Source organism: Sesamum indicum, linkage group LG4 (genome assembly GCF_026168435.1).
Source record: "Sesamum indicum cultivar Baizhima isolate 11 linkage group LG4, ASM2616843v1, whole genome shotgun sequence".
NCBI classification, from domain to species: Eukaryota; Viridiplantae; Streptophyta; class Magnoliopsida; order Lamiales; family Pedaliaceae; genus Sesamum; species Sesamum indicum.
In genome coordinates, this window is record NC_142660.1 from 1,275,960 (window position 1) to 1,291,882 (window position 15,923).

The window sequence follows — 15,923 nt, forward strand, 5'->3', positions numbered from 1 at the left end:
ATTAATTCCCTATGAAAAATTATGATTTAACCCTTTATATTTTTCAAAATACATTAATTTACGACCCTATATTTTTTTACATAAACCAATTTTTACTTCACTGTCTAAGGAGTTCAATTACTTCAGTTTAAAAAATACAAGAAGATAAATTGCTATTTTTTTTATAGAGGAATAATTTACGCATGTACAATATCACAGGAAAATAAATTGCATTAAGTCCCTTACATATTATATCATAAGTGAGATTGATCATTATCACGTTTCAACAGAAATTTCAAATAATTGACTTTTTGTGAAGAATTTATTTTCATCGACCAAATAAAATAATTTTGAATTATCATTTTTATTCTATTTTTTTGAGATATCTTCGACTCTCGAAACATACAAAATTCCATATGTTAAAACCAAAGGTACGGTTTTCACTTTTATTTTATCTAAAATAATAATAATAAATTATTAACTTTCTCTTATTATTTTTAAAAATAATAATACAAAATTATTTATGATCTTCACTTTTTCCAACTATACCATTCAAGATTTTTGTGTTATATATATCAAGTAAAAACCTTTGACTTTTGGAGGAGGAAATTAGATAGAGAATTTCATTACCACATTGGTGGCCACATGCAAATAAGGGAAAGTAGCATGGGATCCATCACATCCGCCGGCGCTCCGGCGGCCGTGACAAATGGCGTATAAAGCTCAATCCTTTTTTTAATTATATATAAAATAATAATAATATTATTATTACTATGTCTATAATTTTTTAAAAATATATATAAATTTAAGTGATACGAATCATGCCATGTATATGTGGACTAAAGTACGAGATGAAATATCAATTTATATTAATTTTTTTATTATAACGGTATTTAAATTCATGCAAATTTTAATTTAATTTATAAGTCTATAAAAAAAAATAAAAAAAAAATCAACCAACGAGGCTCGATAACACACACATACATATTAGTAATAGAAGTATATTCGATTCGTATGCATAACTCAAATTTTTATTATATTAGTTTAATTAAATAAAATGGCGAGAAGATAAAATGAATTAATCTTAATTACGCATGAATTTTAAAAAAAAATATTGATACAAAATCAATCTTTAAGAGAAATTGGTGAAAAAATAAAGATTAATGTCCCACCCATTTAAATTAACAGTATAGATAATTATTTCTTGATATATTAAAAGTGAATATTTACAATAACTTAAGTTCTTATCAATTTTTTTATTTAAAATCAGCTAAAAATAATATTTTTATTTACAATTTTTTTTCCCTTCGACTGCATGTGAACATTACTATTATATATATGGAACATTTGGCTAAATGGATCTAATTCATCAATGTACAATTAGTTAAAGATCTAACTTCGTACGATTCAAGAATTTTTAATTTAATTCATATAAGTGACGTAGTCGACATTAAAAACAGAAAGAAAAAGAGGAAGTTTCCTTCTCCCAATTTTATGTTATTTTTTAGATGTCCAATTTACTATGTTTTGCATCATTCCTTTAATTTCTTACTTTTAATTAAGGGATAATTATACCATTCTTTCTTAGTATTTGGTATGATTATACGTAAATCTCTGTAATTTGATAAATTATATGTAATACCTATAATATTTGTTTCCGTCCAATAGATAGATCTCTCCGTTAGTTAAATTTTTTACGGTATTTGTGAATATCACAAAAAAAATGAATGAAAATCTATATTTACCCCTTACTAACTTACTACTAGCTTATTGCATGTCAAACAAATATTTTCTTGTCAAATTATCCTTATACAGTTGATGATATACCCCCTCACATGCATTAGCACGTGTGAAAATATATAAATGTAATTTGATATAAAAAAAAATAGATTTATTTGTTATGCATAAGTTAGTAATAAATCAGTCGGGAGTAAATATGAGTTTTTATTCATTTTCTTTTGCTAATATCAGCAAATTCAATAAATCTTACTAACGGGGTGATCTATTTATTGGATGAAAACAAACGTCAAGGGTGCTAAATATAATTTTCAAACTATAGAGAGTTTATGTATAATTACACCAAACATCAAGGAAGGCGGTCTAATTTTACCTTTAATTAATTAACCCAATATTGAGTGAAATAAATACCGCGACTTCGATCTTTTTCAACAAAATCATCACGCAGTAAATCAACAAAGCCCAAAATGATGTCTCTTTCTCCTTCAAGTTTACCTACTACGGTACCAGAGTGAATATGATCTCCACCAGACAGACGTAACGCTTTAGCTAGTACACAGAAGTGCATACCATGATTCTTCTGTCTATCAATAACTGCATGCATTGCACGGTGAATGTCTAGTGGTTGTTGTGAAGTGTAGGAAAAACTTACAAACAAATTGTTGATACAGTGGTAAATGAGTTGGATCCTTAGACGACTTCTTACCAATAAGTAAGGGTTCTAAACCTAATAATCGTACTTGTTGAGATGGGTCTAACTATTCAGCTTTCGTCTCTGACGGGATAGTTTGATCACTAATGTGGGACGACACAATCAGTGAAAATAAAAAATATAAAAATAAAAAAGTCTAGAAATAATTTATATAAAAATAGGTCACATGGTACTCTAATCTAAGTTGGCTTGCACATAATTATGAGTTATTAAAAAGGACCCAACATAATAAAATTAAATTAATTGTTAAGCATGCTCATATCAAAACTGCCAAATTTTGCTTTCTACCAACCTTTTTTTTTTTTTTTTTCTTTTCTTTCTGGAGTTATTAGATTAATAATGATACAACTAAGTTGGTGAATTGTTAGTTGACATGGTGAGTGACTTACAGGCTAATAAGGGTGGGGGCCGGACGATATGAGAGGGGAAATAAAGTATATATTATTAATATTTCGTGTCATGTAATTTTCTCCTTTTTTTTTTATAATTAAAAGTTCTACTAATATATTTAGGAATTAAATTTAATTTTCACTAAATTTAGAATTAGAAATCAATTATTGTCGATCTATAATATATTCATATAAAAAGTCAAAATTGGGATTTGATCGATTACCCCACTGGCCGATTTTGATTGATCCACACCAATTTTGATTATAGTGGATTGTACAGCATGAACCAATTTAGATACATGATCGGTTTTCGATCGGACCAATCAATTCAAAAACCCGTGCGTGAGTTAAATGCGAATTTCGTGGATTCGGGATCTGTGCTATTTAATTTTTGCAAGTCGTCCAACGTGGATTCAAATTAGATTTCAACTCGATTGTATCTAGTTGGACTCGAACCCGCCCCATCCCCGTCCTGATCTAATCGCAAATTTTAATTAAATTTCTGTCTTTTTAATTAATCAATATGATTTTCTAGAAGAATCAAAATTATTATATATAAATACCTAAGAAATTAGTATTATTACGTTAAAATATAATTTCATCTATAAAATTATAAATTTTAAATAAATTCAATATATTTATAAATATTATTCTCGTGAGGGGGGGGGGGGGGATCTTGGAAGACCGGATACTTGCCTCTTCCATGAAAAAAGAATTGGGGAGTAAAATTGAAATAAGGAAAATGCATGGGGGAAGTATAATTTGGAAAAAGGGTGAGGGCAAAAGGGAGAATCCAGTTATACCGCGTTTGCCTTTGTGCGTGTAGAGTGGGAGAGTGTGACCATTCATATATAGCGATTTAATATAATCCTATTTGCTCTCTCCCCAGTCCAGTACTGTGTGTTGTGTGTGTATACGGTACGTATACATAGTATAGATACGCTTTGATCGTACCCTTATCTGCTGTGCGTGGGCAGTGACTCGCAGTAGTACTGAGGCGGAGAGAGTGGGAGGAATCTGTAATGGAGAAGTTCATCCCGCCGGAGTTCGATTTGCCACTCAAGGGGCGGTCGGAGGAGGCGCTGAAGAGGTGGCGCGATGCCGTCGGGAAACTGGTGAAGAATCGCCGGAGAAGGTTCCGCTACGCGGCCGTGCTTGAGAAGCGGTCCGAAGCAAAGGAACAGATGCGAAGACTCAGAGTATTACTCCTACTTTTCTCCCTCTATTTCTTCATTTTATTATCCTGAAAAGATGAATATCGGAGGTCGTAAAACTCGCCGGTAGAATGGTTTATGGGATTTTTTACTGATCTAGTTCTATTTTATCTCCCTCATTTTTCTTTATTATTATTAATTTTATTTTAGGATTTCCTTGCGAACATCTCCAATTTTCCTGGATCCAAAAGCGGATTATATGTCTTTTTTTTTTTCTTTTCAACAAATTTCTGTTCCTAGGTATTCTGAGGAACATGCTGAGGAAGAAAGTTCTGTAAACCAAAAGTTCATAATCGCATCGGGTGCTAGTTTTAGGATAAGAAGTTTTATAATTATTTTTGTGGTAGTGTGTTTTCTTCATAAAGTAAAGCCTTAGTAGTTTACTCCTTGTCCTTTTCTCCTCGAGAAGGATTAGCTGAGTTTCAGTCTTGGTTTAGTGATAATCGAAAGGGCTTACTTATAGTTAGTGCTTATTACGAGGGGTATACTCGGAATTTGGATATTGGTATATGGTGACATCTAAAAAATGGAAAGAAGCTAGGGACGTTGTGTCACGCTCCCCTTGATTTTCAACAGTTACGGTTGGACGCGCATTTGACTATTGAAGGGCTAACCATAATCTTTCCATACTGTTGAAAGATACACATAATATTTATCGACCCAGGCCCATCTTGTCGACTAACAGAAATATGGTGGAAGTTATATGCGCTTTTGATAAATATTTTCATGAAAATATTTTTAATTAGCTAGTTGAAGTGAGAGTTTTGCACAAAGTTATTTTGTTTAAAATGACAGTCTAGGACTTGGGGACATAACAAAAAAGAAAATTAATATTAGAAAAGGTACCTGAATTGATCCTATACTGTAATGTAAAGTTTTTTCATTGACATTGTAAATTCTTCCTTAACTATGCTTTTATCTGTCTGTTCTTAGAAGTATACGATTACAGGAGACTTAGCTATTGGGTCCTTTACTTTTCGGATTTTCCACCCATGAGCACGGTAGTCAATTATCTTTTTTGAATAGAATGAGATTCTACACTAAGGGCTACATAGAAATAAATTTTCTGCGGTTGTGTGGGCCCGAGGGTTTCCAATAAACCTTTCTCTCAAGGTGGGTAGCTGGGCATCGGCACATGGAAGGGTATGATGCATCCAATGCCATAATCAATCTGTCAATTTATTTAACACCAGCCCACTGATTGCCGTTGGATGCGAGATGGGTCAACGTGGAAATTATATTTCTTCTAGTTAGCATGCCATCTAAATGTATATATAAAGATATATATATATATATATATTATTCCACTAGGGCTAGGATCTTCTGAAGTACACCATGGAATGGACATGTTTTGTTTCCTCCCTCTTTGCTGCCTTCTTAATTGTAGGTGAATATTTGATTGTCGTCCGTGATGTGGTCTTACCGCTGCATTCACGTGGAATATCTTATGAAAAGTCATTAATTTATCTAATAACGAAAAAGTAAAAGTTATCTTAATAAAAAGGTAATCTTTGTTCCCGAGGTGTCCCCTTTCCACAACCCCAGATCAATCTTGAGATGGGTTCCTTTGGAGTTTGTGTCATGTAAAGATGTAATTTATAATTGTTTCTCGTCGCCGATTGTTTAGAGATAGCTTGTGCTATGTCTTTTGTTCAAATAGCAATTTTTTCAACTATTATTCAAAGAAAAACATTTTGTTTGAAATTCAACACTTAGTTAAAAGTTAAAATAATTGCCTTATTTCCGCTATTACAGACGTACCTTTTTCTCCTTTCCTTTTTATATAAATTTCTCTTGTTTATACTTTATTGTAATAGAAACCATAGTGATTCATCTAGAAGTTGAAAGGGAGTTGTCTATTAGAACTTGTAAATAATACATTTATATTTTCTTCTGTTGATTCAAGGCTTCTTTGAAATTTTTGACCCAGCTATTCCGGTGATCTTAGCTGTCACCTGACATTACAATGACAATTTATATCGTCATCTCTACTTCTGTCCCTGATCCTCTGGGCCATGAAAAGTTGCAAGTTTAAGAATTATTATTGTTAATCAACGAATGGGTCACCTTAATGAGTAAATACCTGACACTTATCTTGACTTGTAGCTCCGAATTAAGACAACCAAGGAAATTTCCTTGAAACTTCTATGTGACATTGACATGACTTCGGACAAATGTAAAATATATGTTGTGGTACCACGGAACAAAATTGGATTCCTTTCCCTTTGACACCGTCTGATATAGCCTCAACTTATGTTGTCTGTATTTGGCCTTTTGAATATTTTTCCTTATCTGTTCGGCCTTATATGTGTCATCACATGTAGGTAGTCTTTGTTACCAGCATGGATAAGCTACCTATATGTAATGATAAAGTGGTTTATGGTACAGGCCAAGAAAATATTAAATATATTTCGTAGCAATTCTGGGAATTATCATTATTCTTTGTAACACGATCTTGATTGGCACATACAAGCCTGTGTGTTGGTCACCATTTTTGTGAATAGCCTCTTCTTCCAGTCAATTCTTTGTTGAGTAATAGGTTATTATCTTTTCCATCACTTGCACAGCCTTCCAAGTAGTAAAATAGTTATTCAAACTGCAAAAAGTTGATATCTGAACCATTATTTCACCTGATATTGCTTGTATGCCAAGTGTAAGTCCGCGAAAAATTCAATACTTGAAAAAACCATTAAAATCATAAAGGGGTTTGCAATTGACCATTACATGTTTATTGAATAAAATAAGAAGTGCTTAGTAGGGGCTGAAGGTTCTCTTAATATATAGGATAGGATGCACTAAGCAAATATTATGGTATTAACAAAGATATAAAGAGTAAGTGAAATTCTGCAGGGATTTGTTCTCAGCAACTAACTGCAATAATATTCAAGTGTCCAAACATTATGATATTGATAAGAAAACGAAAAAAAGGATAGGAAGGCCAGTAACTGTAATCGTATTTGAGTACTCACACATTGGTGACTTTAAGAAACAAACCGAAATTTAAAATCCAGTAGGGAGTTGGCAGCAACAGACTGTAATAATATTCAAGTGCTTATCATGATTTCAGAATTTTACGTTTGTTTCAGTTGTGTATAATATGCTCTTCTAATAATATTTCATTTCTTTATTTCTTTACCAGGCTAATATACGTGTTTGCTTTGTGGCTTACACAGCAGCACTCAGGTTAATCGACGGTATATTTCTACTCATGCTGCTATATCTTAGTTTTAGATTTCAGGACTTGCTTTTTATCCAAACTCTTGCTCTTATTTCCGGCACATTACTTATGTTTCCTCTTACACTAGGTGGACATGGTAAAAAGCTGCCCTCGGATTACTCAAATGAACCCTTGGAAGATGATACAGAAACAGTTATTCAAAATGGGCTCCAGGAAGAAGCTAGACTTGCAGGGTTTCAGATTCACCCCGATAAACTTGCATCTATTGTTGCTTCTTATGACATTAAAACGTTAAGAAAACTCAAAGGAGTTGAAGGGCTTGCTGATAGATTGAACGTTTCAGTAGATAAAGGCGTGACTTCAAGCGATGTGGCCACTAGACAAAATATATTTGGTCCCAACCGCTACACTGAGAAACCTCCTAAAAGTTTTTGGACATTTGTGTGGGAAGCTTTGCACGACTTGACACTTATCATACTTATTGTTTGCGCTGTGGTGTCAATTGGAGTGGGACTTGCCACTGAGGGGTGGCCAAAGGGCATGTATGATGGGTTAGGAATTATACTTAGCATATTTCTGGTGGTCATGGTTACTGCAGTCAGTGATTACAAGCAATCATTACAGTTCAAGGAGTTGGACAAGGAGAAGAAAAAGATTTTTGTCCAGGTCATTAGAGATGGAATTCGTCAAAAAGTCTCTATATATGACTTGGTTGTTGGAGATATTGTACATCTAAGCATTGGAGATCAGGTTCCAGCAGATGGTATATATATATCAGGGTACAACTTGTTGATTGATCAATCAAGTTTGACTGGTGAAAGTGTGCCAATAAACATATATGAAAAAAGACCATTTCTTTTAGCAGGAAGTAAAGTTCAAGATGGGTCAGGTAAAATGTTGGTGACTACAGTTGGTATGAGAACTGAATGGGGAAAGTTGATGGAAACTCTGAGCGAGGGTGGAGAAGATGAGACCCCACTGCAGGTCAAGCTTAATGGTGTTGCCACAATTATTGGTAAAATTGGACTCGCCTTTGCTGTTCTGACTTTTCTAGTCTTGACTATCAGGTTTTTGGTTGAGAAAGGACGTCAACATGCATTTACCAAATGGTCTTCCAGTGATGCACTGAAGCTTTTGAATTACTTTGCTACTGCAGTGACTATAATTGTTGTTGCAGTTCCCGAAGGACTGCCTCTGGCCGTAACACTGAGCCTTGCATTTGCCATGAAGAAACTAATGAATGACAAGGCATTGGTGAGACATCTCTCTGCCTGTGAGACAATGGGTTCTGCAACTTGCATTTGCACTGATAAAACAGGTACACTGACCACAAACCACATGGTAGTGTCTAAAATATGGATTTGTGGAAAAGCGAAAGAGGTAGATACCAATGGAGGCAGGGATACATTAGATACCGAAGTATCAGAACATGTAGTAACAGTTCTCTCGCAAGCAATATTTACTAACACGGGTTCTGAGGTAGTCAAGAATAAAGATGGAAAGATATCCATTTTGGGCACACCAACAGAATCAGCGATATTAGAATACGGATTGTTACTAGGTGGTGATTTTCAGGAGGTACGCGGGATCTGCAAGTTGTTGAAAGTTGAACCTTTCAATTCTGAAAAAAAAAAGATGTCTGTGCTTGTGGCTCTTCCAGAAGGCAAGAACCGAGCTTTCTGCAAAGGTGCATCTGAGATCATATTAAAAATGTGTGACAGGGTAATTAATGCCAACGGGGAGTCGGTTCCTTTGTCAGAAGAACAAGTAAGTAATGTCATGGATGTCATCAATGGGTTTGCCTGTGAAGCTCTACGTACTCTCTGCTTAGCTTTTAAGGACATTGATGATGGTTCTCACGAGAATAGTATCCCTGACTGTGGATATACACTAATTGCAGTAGTGGGTATCAAGGATCCTGTTCGCCCTGGGGTAAAGGAAGCGGTAAAAACTTGTTTAGCAGCTGGAATAACTGTGCGCATGGTCACTGGAGATAATATTAATACAGCTAAAGCAATTGCTAGAGAATGCGGCATACTTACAGATGGTGATCTTGCTATAGAAGGTCCAGATTTCCGACAGAAGACTTCTTATGAGATGAGCCAACTAATACCGAGACTTAAGGTGGATTACAAACATATCCATGTATTCCTGTGGAATGGTTACATATTTGTATATATTTATATTATATCTATATCTATACATATATTGTAATCTGATGTTTTTAAATCTTGAGTTTAGGTAATGGCGCGGTCATCGCCGACAGACAAGCATGTTCTGGTAAAGACTGCGAGGAGCGTGCTTAAAGAAGTTGTTGCAGTTACTGGTGATGGTACGAATGATGCTCCTGCTTTGCACGAGGCAGACATTGGACTTGCTATGGGCATTGCAGGAACAGAGGTTTGTCTCTATGCTCCTCATTGTGCAACTAGTTTTTGCTACGAAATTCTCATACTGCAACGGTGCTTTCTTTCTTTTTCTTTCTGTGTGGTGTGAAATTCTCAAATCAACATCTTATAATTTTTTTATTTTCAATTAATTCTGAACTTATTCATTCTACCCCCACCTTTGACGTTAAGTCTTATTTCATGGCATGACACTTTTTCAATGGGATTGTTCATATATCATCAAACATAACATTTTTATTGTTAAAGTACTAGTTATTTGAAGGACTTGAGATGCCTCGTGCCTTCTAATCATAACATCTGGCTTTAAGATACATACTTAGAAAGTCTTGCTCAAGTTTTCTCTTGGGGCCAACTCAACTTTAAAGTATTAGCACTTCTGTGGTGTTTACATCATCAAAAATTTTCTTAGCATCCAGATAATTTCTGATGTCCCATATATTTTCAGGTTGCAAAAGAAAGTGCTGATGTGATTGTGCTGGATGACAATTTCGCAACAATTGTAAACGTTGCAAAATGGGGACGTTCTGTGTACATCAATATTCAGAAATTTGTGCAATTTCAGTTGACTGTTAACATTGTTGCTCTGATGATCAATTTTATATCTGCTTGCGCCTCAGGTAAGTTTGTCCATACAGCTATCTTTTCTTTTCTTAATTTTCCACTTAATGCTCATTTTATTTACCAAATTAAATTGGTTTCTCTGCTGGTCCTTCTAGGATCTGCTCCCCTTACGGCGGTGCAGCTGCTTTGGGTGAACCTAATCATGGATACTTTAGGTGCACTTGCACTGGCCACTGAACCACCACATGATGGCCTGATGCAGAGGCCTCCTGTCGGGAGAACTGAAAGTTTCATTACCAGGACCATGTGGAGGAATATCATTGGTCAAAGCATTTATCAGTTGGCTGTTCTGCTAGTCCTCAATTTTGTTGGGAAGCAAATATTGGGACTTCGAGGTTCCAATGCCACTGCAGTAGTCAATACTTTCATATTCAACACCTTTGTCTTTTGTCAGGTAAATGTTTCTTGATTTAATCTACTCGAGATGTAAAGGTTTTGTTAGCAGGAAACTTTCGACCTATACAATAATATAGCTATTGGTGAACTATAACTGACCTATCCATGATTATACCAGAGCAAGAAATAATTGAATTACTGAACATAAACGTTTTCCAACTTTCTTTCACTTCTTGCCTCATACCAGGTCTTTAACGAAATAAACAGCCGTGACATTGAGAAGATAAACATCTTCCGAGGGATGTTTGGAAACTGGATATTCACAGGAATCATCGTATCCACCGTAGTATTCCAAGTGATTATAGTTGAATTCCTGGGAACTTTTGCAAGCACCGTTCCGTTAAGCTGGCAGCTATGGTTATTCAGCATTTTAATTGGTGCAGTAGGCATGCCTATAGCGGTTGTCTTGAAGTGCATTCCTGTTGACACAAAGCCTGCCACTGCAAAACAGCACGAGGGTTACGACCCACTCCCAAGTGGTCCAGATCTCGCATAAAGGAATAGCAGAACCACACAGTTGGAGCAGCAGCCAAGAGTATATACATTTGGGGTGGTAAATTTGAGTTTCATTTTTGGCCTTCTAGTGCTTGATCATCACAGAGACTGTTATTATTTCTCTTCTTCCTCTGTTTTCTGCAGTTACTTTCTTGGTGTTTCATTAAGGGAAGAACAAATGAACAGATTGTGAAAAAATAAATGTAGAAAGCAAACACAGTTCAAGGTAGCTGAAGCCGGTGATGTGGGTTCAGACAACCTTCTAACTCTGGCCATGACTAGGTTTGTTTTGTATAGTCTTGGTGCTGACTTAGAATTACTTTTCATAGTGGTATACTGGATCTTTGTGGATGTGGAGTCGTTTCTAATGTATTCATATAATCAAGAAGATCGGAGCAAAAGGAAAATTTGTGAACAAAGGAACAAAAAGTCGAAAGAGACAGGAGGAATGAAGACATATTGGTGTTTGTACAATTCAACTCTTCTCCTCCTTGATTCTTTCCATGAATTTTCCCACTTTTGGTATGAATCATATAGACCAAAGTTCAAAAATCTTGCAGTCATAATGTCCTGATATTCCAACTGATGAGTAATTCTACATCAACACCAAGACTACAGAGAAAAAACCTTACATTCTTGATGCTCAAAAGCAAGTCATGGCTAGAAGGTTTCCGACCCCAAGACATGTAGGCTTCGAGCCCTACCATTTTTACGGTGGACATTTGTTTAGGTTTTGTTTTGGCAATTAACCGTTGTAAATCTACACGTTCTATTGCATTCTCTTTGTTAAAAGAACCTTTCTGTTTCTCTAGTTGCGTTACATGCTTCTTAGAAGTTGGCAATGAAAACCACCTTAGACAAGATTACTTGGTTGGGAAAATGTTCTGTCAGTAGTTCCTCAATTATATATGAAAGAATGAACCTAAACTATGTTGATCATTTACTTTCTTTTCTGCCAATGATTTTCCTTCTCATCTTCATGGAAAAAACGAAAGAGTTAACTAAGTATGATTAAACTGTTACTAAGACTTTTAAGCAATTCAACAGACTAATCCTAAACTTGGTCACTGGACATACTGAGATCTGATAGGGAAATAAGGTTTATTGCTTGATGTAAAACCACACTCATTCATCTCTTTAACTGACTTAACGTTGCACAACAACGTGCGAGCACTGCTATGCTATCTATATTTCCTGCAGTTTGCAATTCACGCAGGTGTAAAAAGTACAAAACATGTGAGAACAACCTCAACAGGCCTCTGATTTCCTTCTTGAACGTGTAATACAACATCATTTGACAAAATTACCTACGCTCCTGACTGAACTCAGTAAAGAAACCACTCTCAGATGAATATCCATATCCGATCCCTCAGGTTTTCACCCCCCCCCCATCCCCGTGAAAAAGTAGCACCATGAAAGCTCAGTTGTATCTCCTCTTGGATTCTCCATAAGCAGCCACCCCCATGACAGTCATGGTGTAACCAGCAATGCCGATGAAGGTTACAGGGTTTCGGAAAATGAGTATTGAGATGACAACAGCCACAGCTCCTTTAGCATTGCCTAATACCTGACAAGAATCAGGAAAGGGAAAGGGCAAAAGGTTCAGAGGAATACTAGTTTACTTTTGCTGTCTCTGAACGCACGTAGCCAAAAATCAAGATTCTGTTTCTTTCTTCCTCGATCCATGATTAGTAATTCACTTGTCTAATACTTAGATCTTTGTTTTGCATGCATTACTTCTATGTTACTTGCAAGGACAAGAATCAGATAACTATTCTTGACCATTCCAGTTCCGATGTAGTTGTTCTTCATGCAACATAAGCAACACTACTTTTGCTGATATCAAACATAGAGAGTGTAGGGAGGGGAGAGAGAGAGAGAGAGAGAGAGGACCTGCAGTGTTAGAGCACTTGTATGCTTAGTAACCAAGAAATTGCACAAGTTTGCTCCATAAGCCATTGTCGAATTAACCAACAGAAGAACCCACATGAATTTATGTTCCAGTCCAAGTGAAACGACGAAATCAAAAACGTTGGGCTCCATTACAATTGCAGCGGGTAGCAAAACAAGAATGGCAATCGGGGCCATATAAAGCATCAAATTCATGGAGTTTAACTTTTCCCTGCAATGAGGAGTGTAGTGTATGTTTGTATAAGTTGATGGTGAACAACAAATGAAGCCTTTCATTCTTAGTTTCCAGGAAAGACCATAACTTTTTCCACTCAGAAATCACCATCAATGCAAATTATAAGCTAAACATAGAAGCCCAGGTTGCAGAGTGGAAATTCAGCCAAAGAAAAAACATTTTTTGATCAGCATAGGATCCCATAATGACAACCAGGCAAATCAGGGATGGGGTACAAAATATCCCTAGAAAAAGCTAGCTAGTTCAAAAAATTGCTTTTCCTTCGGCATTCTCATATATGATAAAAGAAGAGAAACCATGAAGTGGTTCAATGTCTCGGCTTTTTACTGCCAAGAACAAGCAATTTTGTTTAACTAGAGAAAACTGGAGAACCAGACAAAATAATGGAGGATGCTTATCCGGTGATGAAAAACATGTACAGAGGATGTTTTGGACACAGGGAAAGTGCAGCTATTAGTAAATCCTTACCCTTCATTAGAAAGGAGGACCCCCTGAAGAACGGATTTAAAAGCTCTAGCTGCAGTTGCACCTATACACATGATAAATCCATACAAATGGAAGCTTGGCTCACCCTGTAAGCAATCAGAAACCCGACATAATCTTAGAACCAGAAAGCAACAAGTGATGAGTTTCATCAGAAGTTACTGAAAATATAATACGTGAACGATGTCTCTCTCAAATTCATGGAATATTTTGGCCATTTAGTGCAGGTGGACAAAAGGGCTAATAGGATACATGGGAAATTGATCGGAAAAAGCACGGACAAGAACTTTGGAAGTCTGTGGTTGATATCAAAGGAAATGACAAACATCTAAGAAACTATTTGCGTTACTTGGCGAGCATAATTGATCCCGTACATCTGATTTTGCATGTATTTTTTTTCACAAATTTCATATCTTGCAGAGTGAAACACAACCAACATGATCAATTCAATGAGCAAATAAATAAAAACTTATAAAATGAAATCAGAAACTCCCAGATTCAACAAGACTTTAGATCTGACCTTCATGTCGGAAAAATGGCCACTGACTCCACAATAACAATGAAAGAATTGGAAAGCCCAGAAAGAAAAATCAAATATTGTTAGAAAGAACGCAAAATCTAGTTGGATACATTAAAACCAAGCAATTAACTCACTCTGCTCATTCCAATTAAAGATTAGATCTTTGTCACACCAATCCCACTAAAAACATTACACTAACAGGCCAATCAAATCACATCCATTAACCCAAGAACACAGCACAAATTCACACATAAAAATGAAATCTTTCCAACAAGCCAATCAAATCAAATCCATTAATCCCAAGAACACACACAAATTCCCACATAAAAATGAAATCTTTCCAACAAATCACATCCATTAATCCCAAGAACACACACAAAAATGAAATCTTTCCAACAAATCACAAGAGAAGAGAAGCAAATCAAGATTTGAAGAGGACGACACCATACCCCACTTGCAATGACAACCCCAGCAACCACGGGCACAAGACAAGTATAAGTAGCCCACGCCTCCCTCTTACGGGTCATCAAATAAGCAAACAAGGCCGTGAAGAAAGGCGTGGTTGCACCCACAGCCTGATTGAACGAAACCGGCAGATACTTGAGAGAAATATTGCCGCCCACCACAGACCCACAGAAAACCATGCTAAGTGTGGCTATTCTCAAGAACTGGGACCTGGATTTGATCCTCTGGATTGGGACAATCTTCAAGAACATGATGGAGATGTAGCTGAGGACAGCACAGGCTGACATATGGCACATTGTGAGGAAGATGGGGAAGGCAAAGCCATAGTTGGAGAGCAAGAATTTGTTGAGGAGGAGGACGCCGATGTTGGTCGAGTACCAGAGGATTATGAGACAGGTTATGAAGACCGCATGCTTTTTTGATGCAGATGAAGACATTATTGTTACTGTGTTTTTTTATGGGATTTTTGGATTTGGATTCCTTCTTGTTGGGAGGAGTGTTTACATTTCATTTGGACATTTTTGTTTTTCTTTCTCTCTCTTTGGTGTGTGTGCGCGATATGCAAGAATGTTTGTAATGTCTTCTCTCTGGTTCTGTTATTACACAACTATTTTCATGGTATGATCAACGTTCGGGGTGTTTGTGTGAGCTCGGGAATTTCTGTTGGTAAGAGAGAGAAAAGTGTGCTGTGTGTAGTGTGTGTGGGTGAGAGATTAAAGGGGTAATAACAATCCATATTTATTTTTTTGTATTTGTTGCTATTTCTTGAAAATAATAAAAAAAATAGTTTAACGAAATAAAACTTTTACTTTTGGGACAGAACATAAAAAAATCTTACAAATGTTTCTTGGCAAATTCATTGGATTGGAAGAACAACTTATTTGATTTTGTCAATATATGTAATATGAGGGAATGAAATATTATTAAAATCCAAAAATATTTTCTTTTGCAGTTCATAAATCAAGAAAAGTTACAACAAAATAGAATCTAAAATATATTATTTGTATTCTGATTTTGGTAATATCTCATATAGATTTGAAAAATATTAACATAAAACCCAAAAAATTCTAAAGATGAAGTATAGTGTAAAATGAATCAATTTTGTGATATGATTTCGAATATATAATATGTGAATATTTAAAATATTATAAAAATTCCAAAAAAAATACTCATTTGGCAA

The 15,923-nt window shown here is 35.6% G+C and overlaps 2 protein-coding genes across 3 annotated transcripts; one reads left to right on the forward strand and one right to left on the reverse strand.

Moving 5' to 3' along the window:
- Positions 1-3,659: 3,659 nt before the first annotated feature.
- Positions 3,660-11,940, forward strand: LOC105159845 (calcium-transporting ATPase 4, plasma membrane-type). 2 transcript variants are annotated; one of them, XR_847633.3, is made up of 8 exons: positions 3,660-4,016; positions 7,171-7,225; positions 7,337-9,333; positions 9,451-9,609; positions 10,063-10,234; positions 10,334-10,632; positions 10,822-11,187; positions 11,274-11,940. XR_847633.3 is itself a non-coding variant. In XM_011077048.3 (7 exons), the coding sequence occupies exons 1-7, from the start codon at positions 3,840-3,842 to the stop codon at positions 11,128-11,130; spliced, it is 3,168 nt and encodes a 1,055-aa protein (XP_011075350.1). In that variant the 5' UTR covers positions 3,661-3,839; the 3' UTR covers positions 11,131-11,940. The 2 variants fall into 2 exon arrangements, 1 of the variants encoding a protein (XP_011075350.1); XM_011077048.3 differs by having other exon boundaries at positions 3,661-4,016; positions 10,822-11,940.
- Positions 11,941-12,213: 273 nt separating this feature from the next.
- On the reverse strand, positions 12,214-15,439 carry LOC105159846 (UDP-URONIC ACID TRANSPORTER 1). The gene is made up of 4 exons (XM_011077049.3): positions 14,728-15,439; positions 13,744-13,847; positions 13,023-13,251; positions 12,214-12,696 (listed from the first exon to the last, which is right to left on the reverse strand). The coding sequence occupies exons 1-4, from the start codon at positions 15,178-15,180 to the stop codon at positions 12,550-12,552; spliced, it is 933 nt and encodes a 310-aa protein (XP_011075351.1). The 5' UTR covers positions 15,181-15,439; the 3' UTR covers positions 12,214-12,549.
- Positions 15,440-15,923: the final 484 nt, after the last annotated feature.

What these genes read in the sequence shown, in the direction of transcription:
- LOC105159845 (XM_011077048.3), top strand. Translation starts at nt 3,840, where the DNA reads ATGGAGAAGTTCATCCCGCCGGAGTTCGATTTGCCACTCAAGGGGCGG. An exon ending in AGCACTCAGGTTAATCGACG is followed by an intron (nt 7,226 to 7,336) that starts GTATATTTCTAC and finishes CTCTTACACTAG; the next exon opens with GTGGACATGGTAAAAAGCTG. An exon ending in AACTAATACCGAGACTTAAG is followed by an intron (nt 9,334 to 9,450) that starts GTGGATTACAAA and finishes TCTTGAGTTTAG; the next exon opens with GTAATGGCGCGGTCATCGCC.
- LOC105159846 (XM_011077049.3), bottom strand. Translation starts at nt 15,180, where the DNA reads ATGTCTTCATCTGCATCAAAAAAGCATGCGGTCTTCATAACCTGTCTC. An exon ending in GGGTTGTCATTGCAAGTGGG is followed by an intron (nt 13,848 to 14,727) that starts GTATGGTGTCGT and finishes GATTGCTTACAG; the next exon opens with GGTGAGCCAAGCTTCCATTT. An exon ending in CAAGTGCTCTAACACTGCAG is followed by an intron (nt 12,697 to 13,022) that starts GTCCTCTCTCTC and finishes GATTCTTGTCAG; the next exon opens with GTATTAGGCAATGCTAAAGG.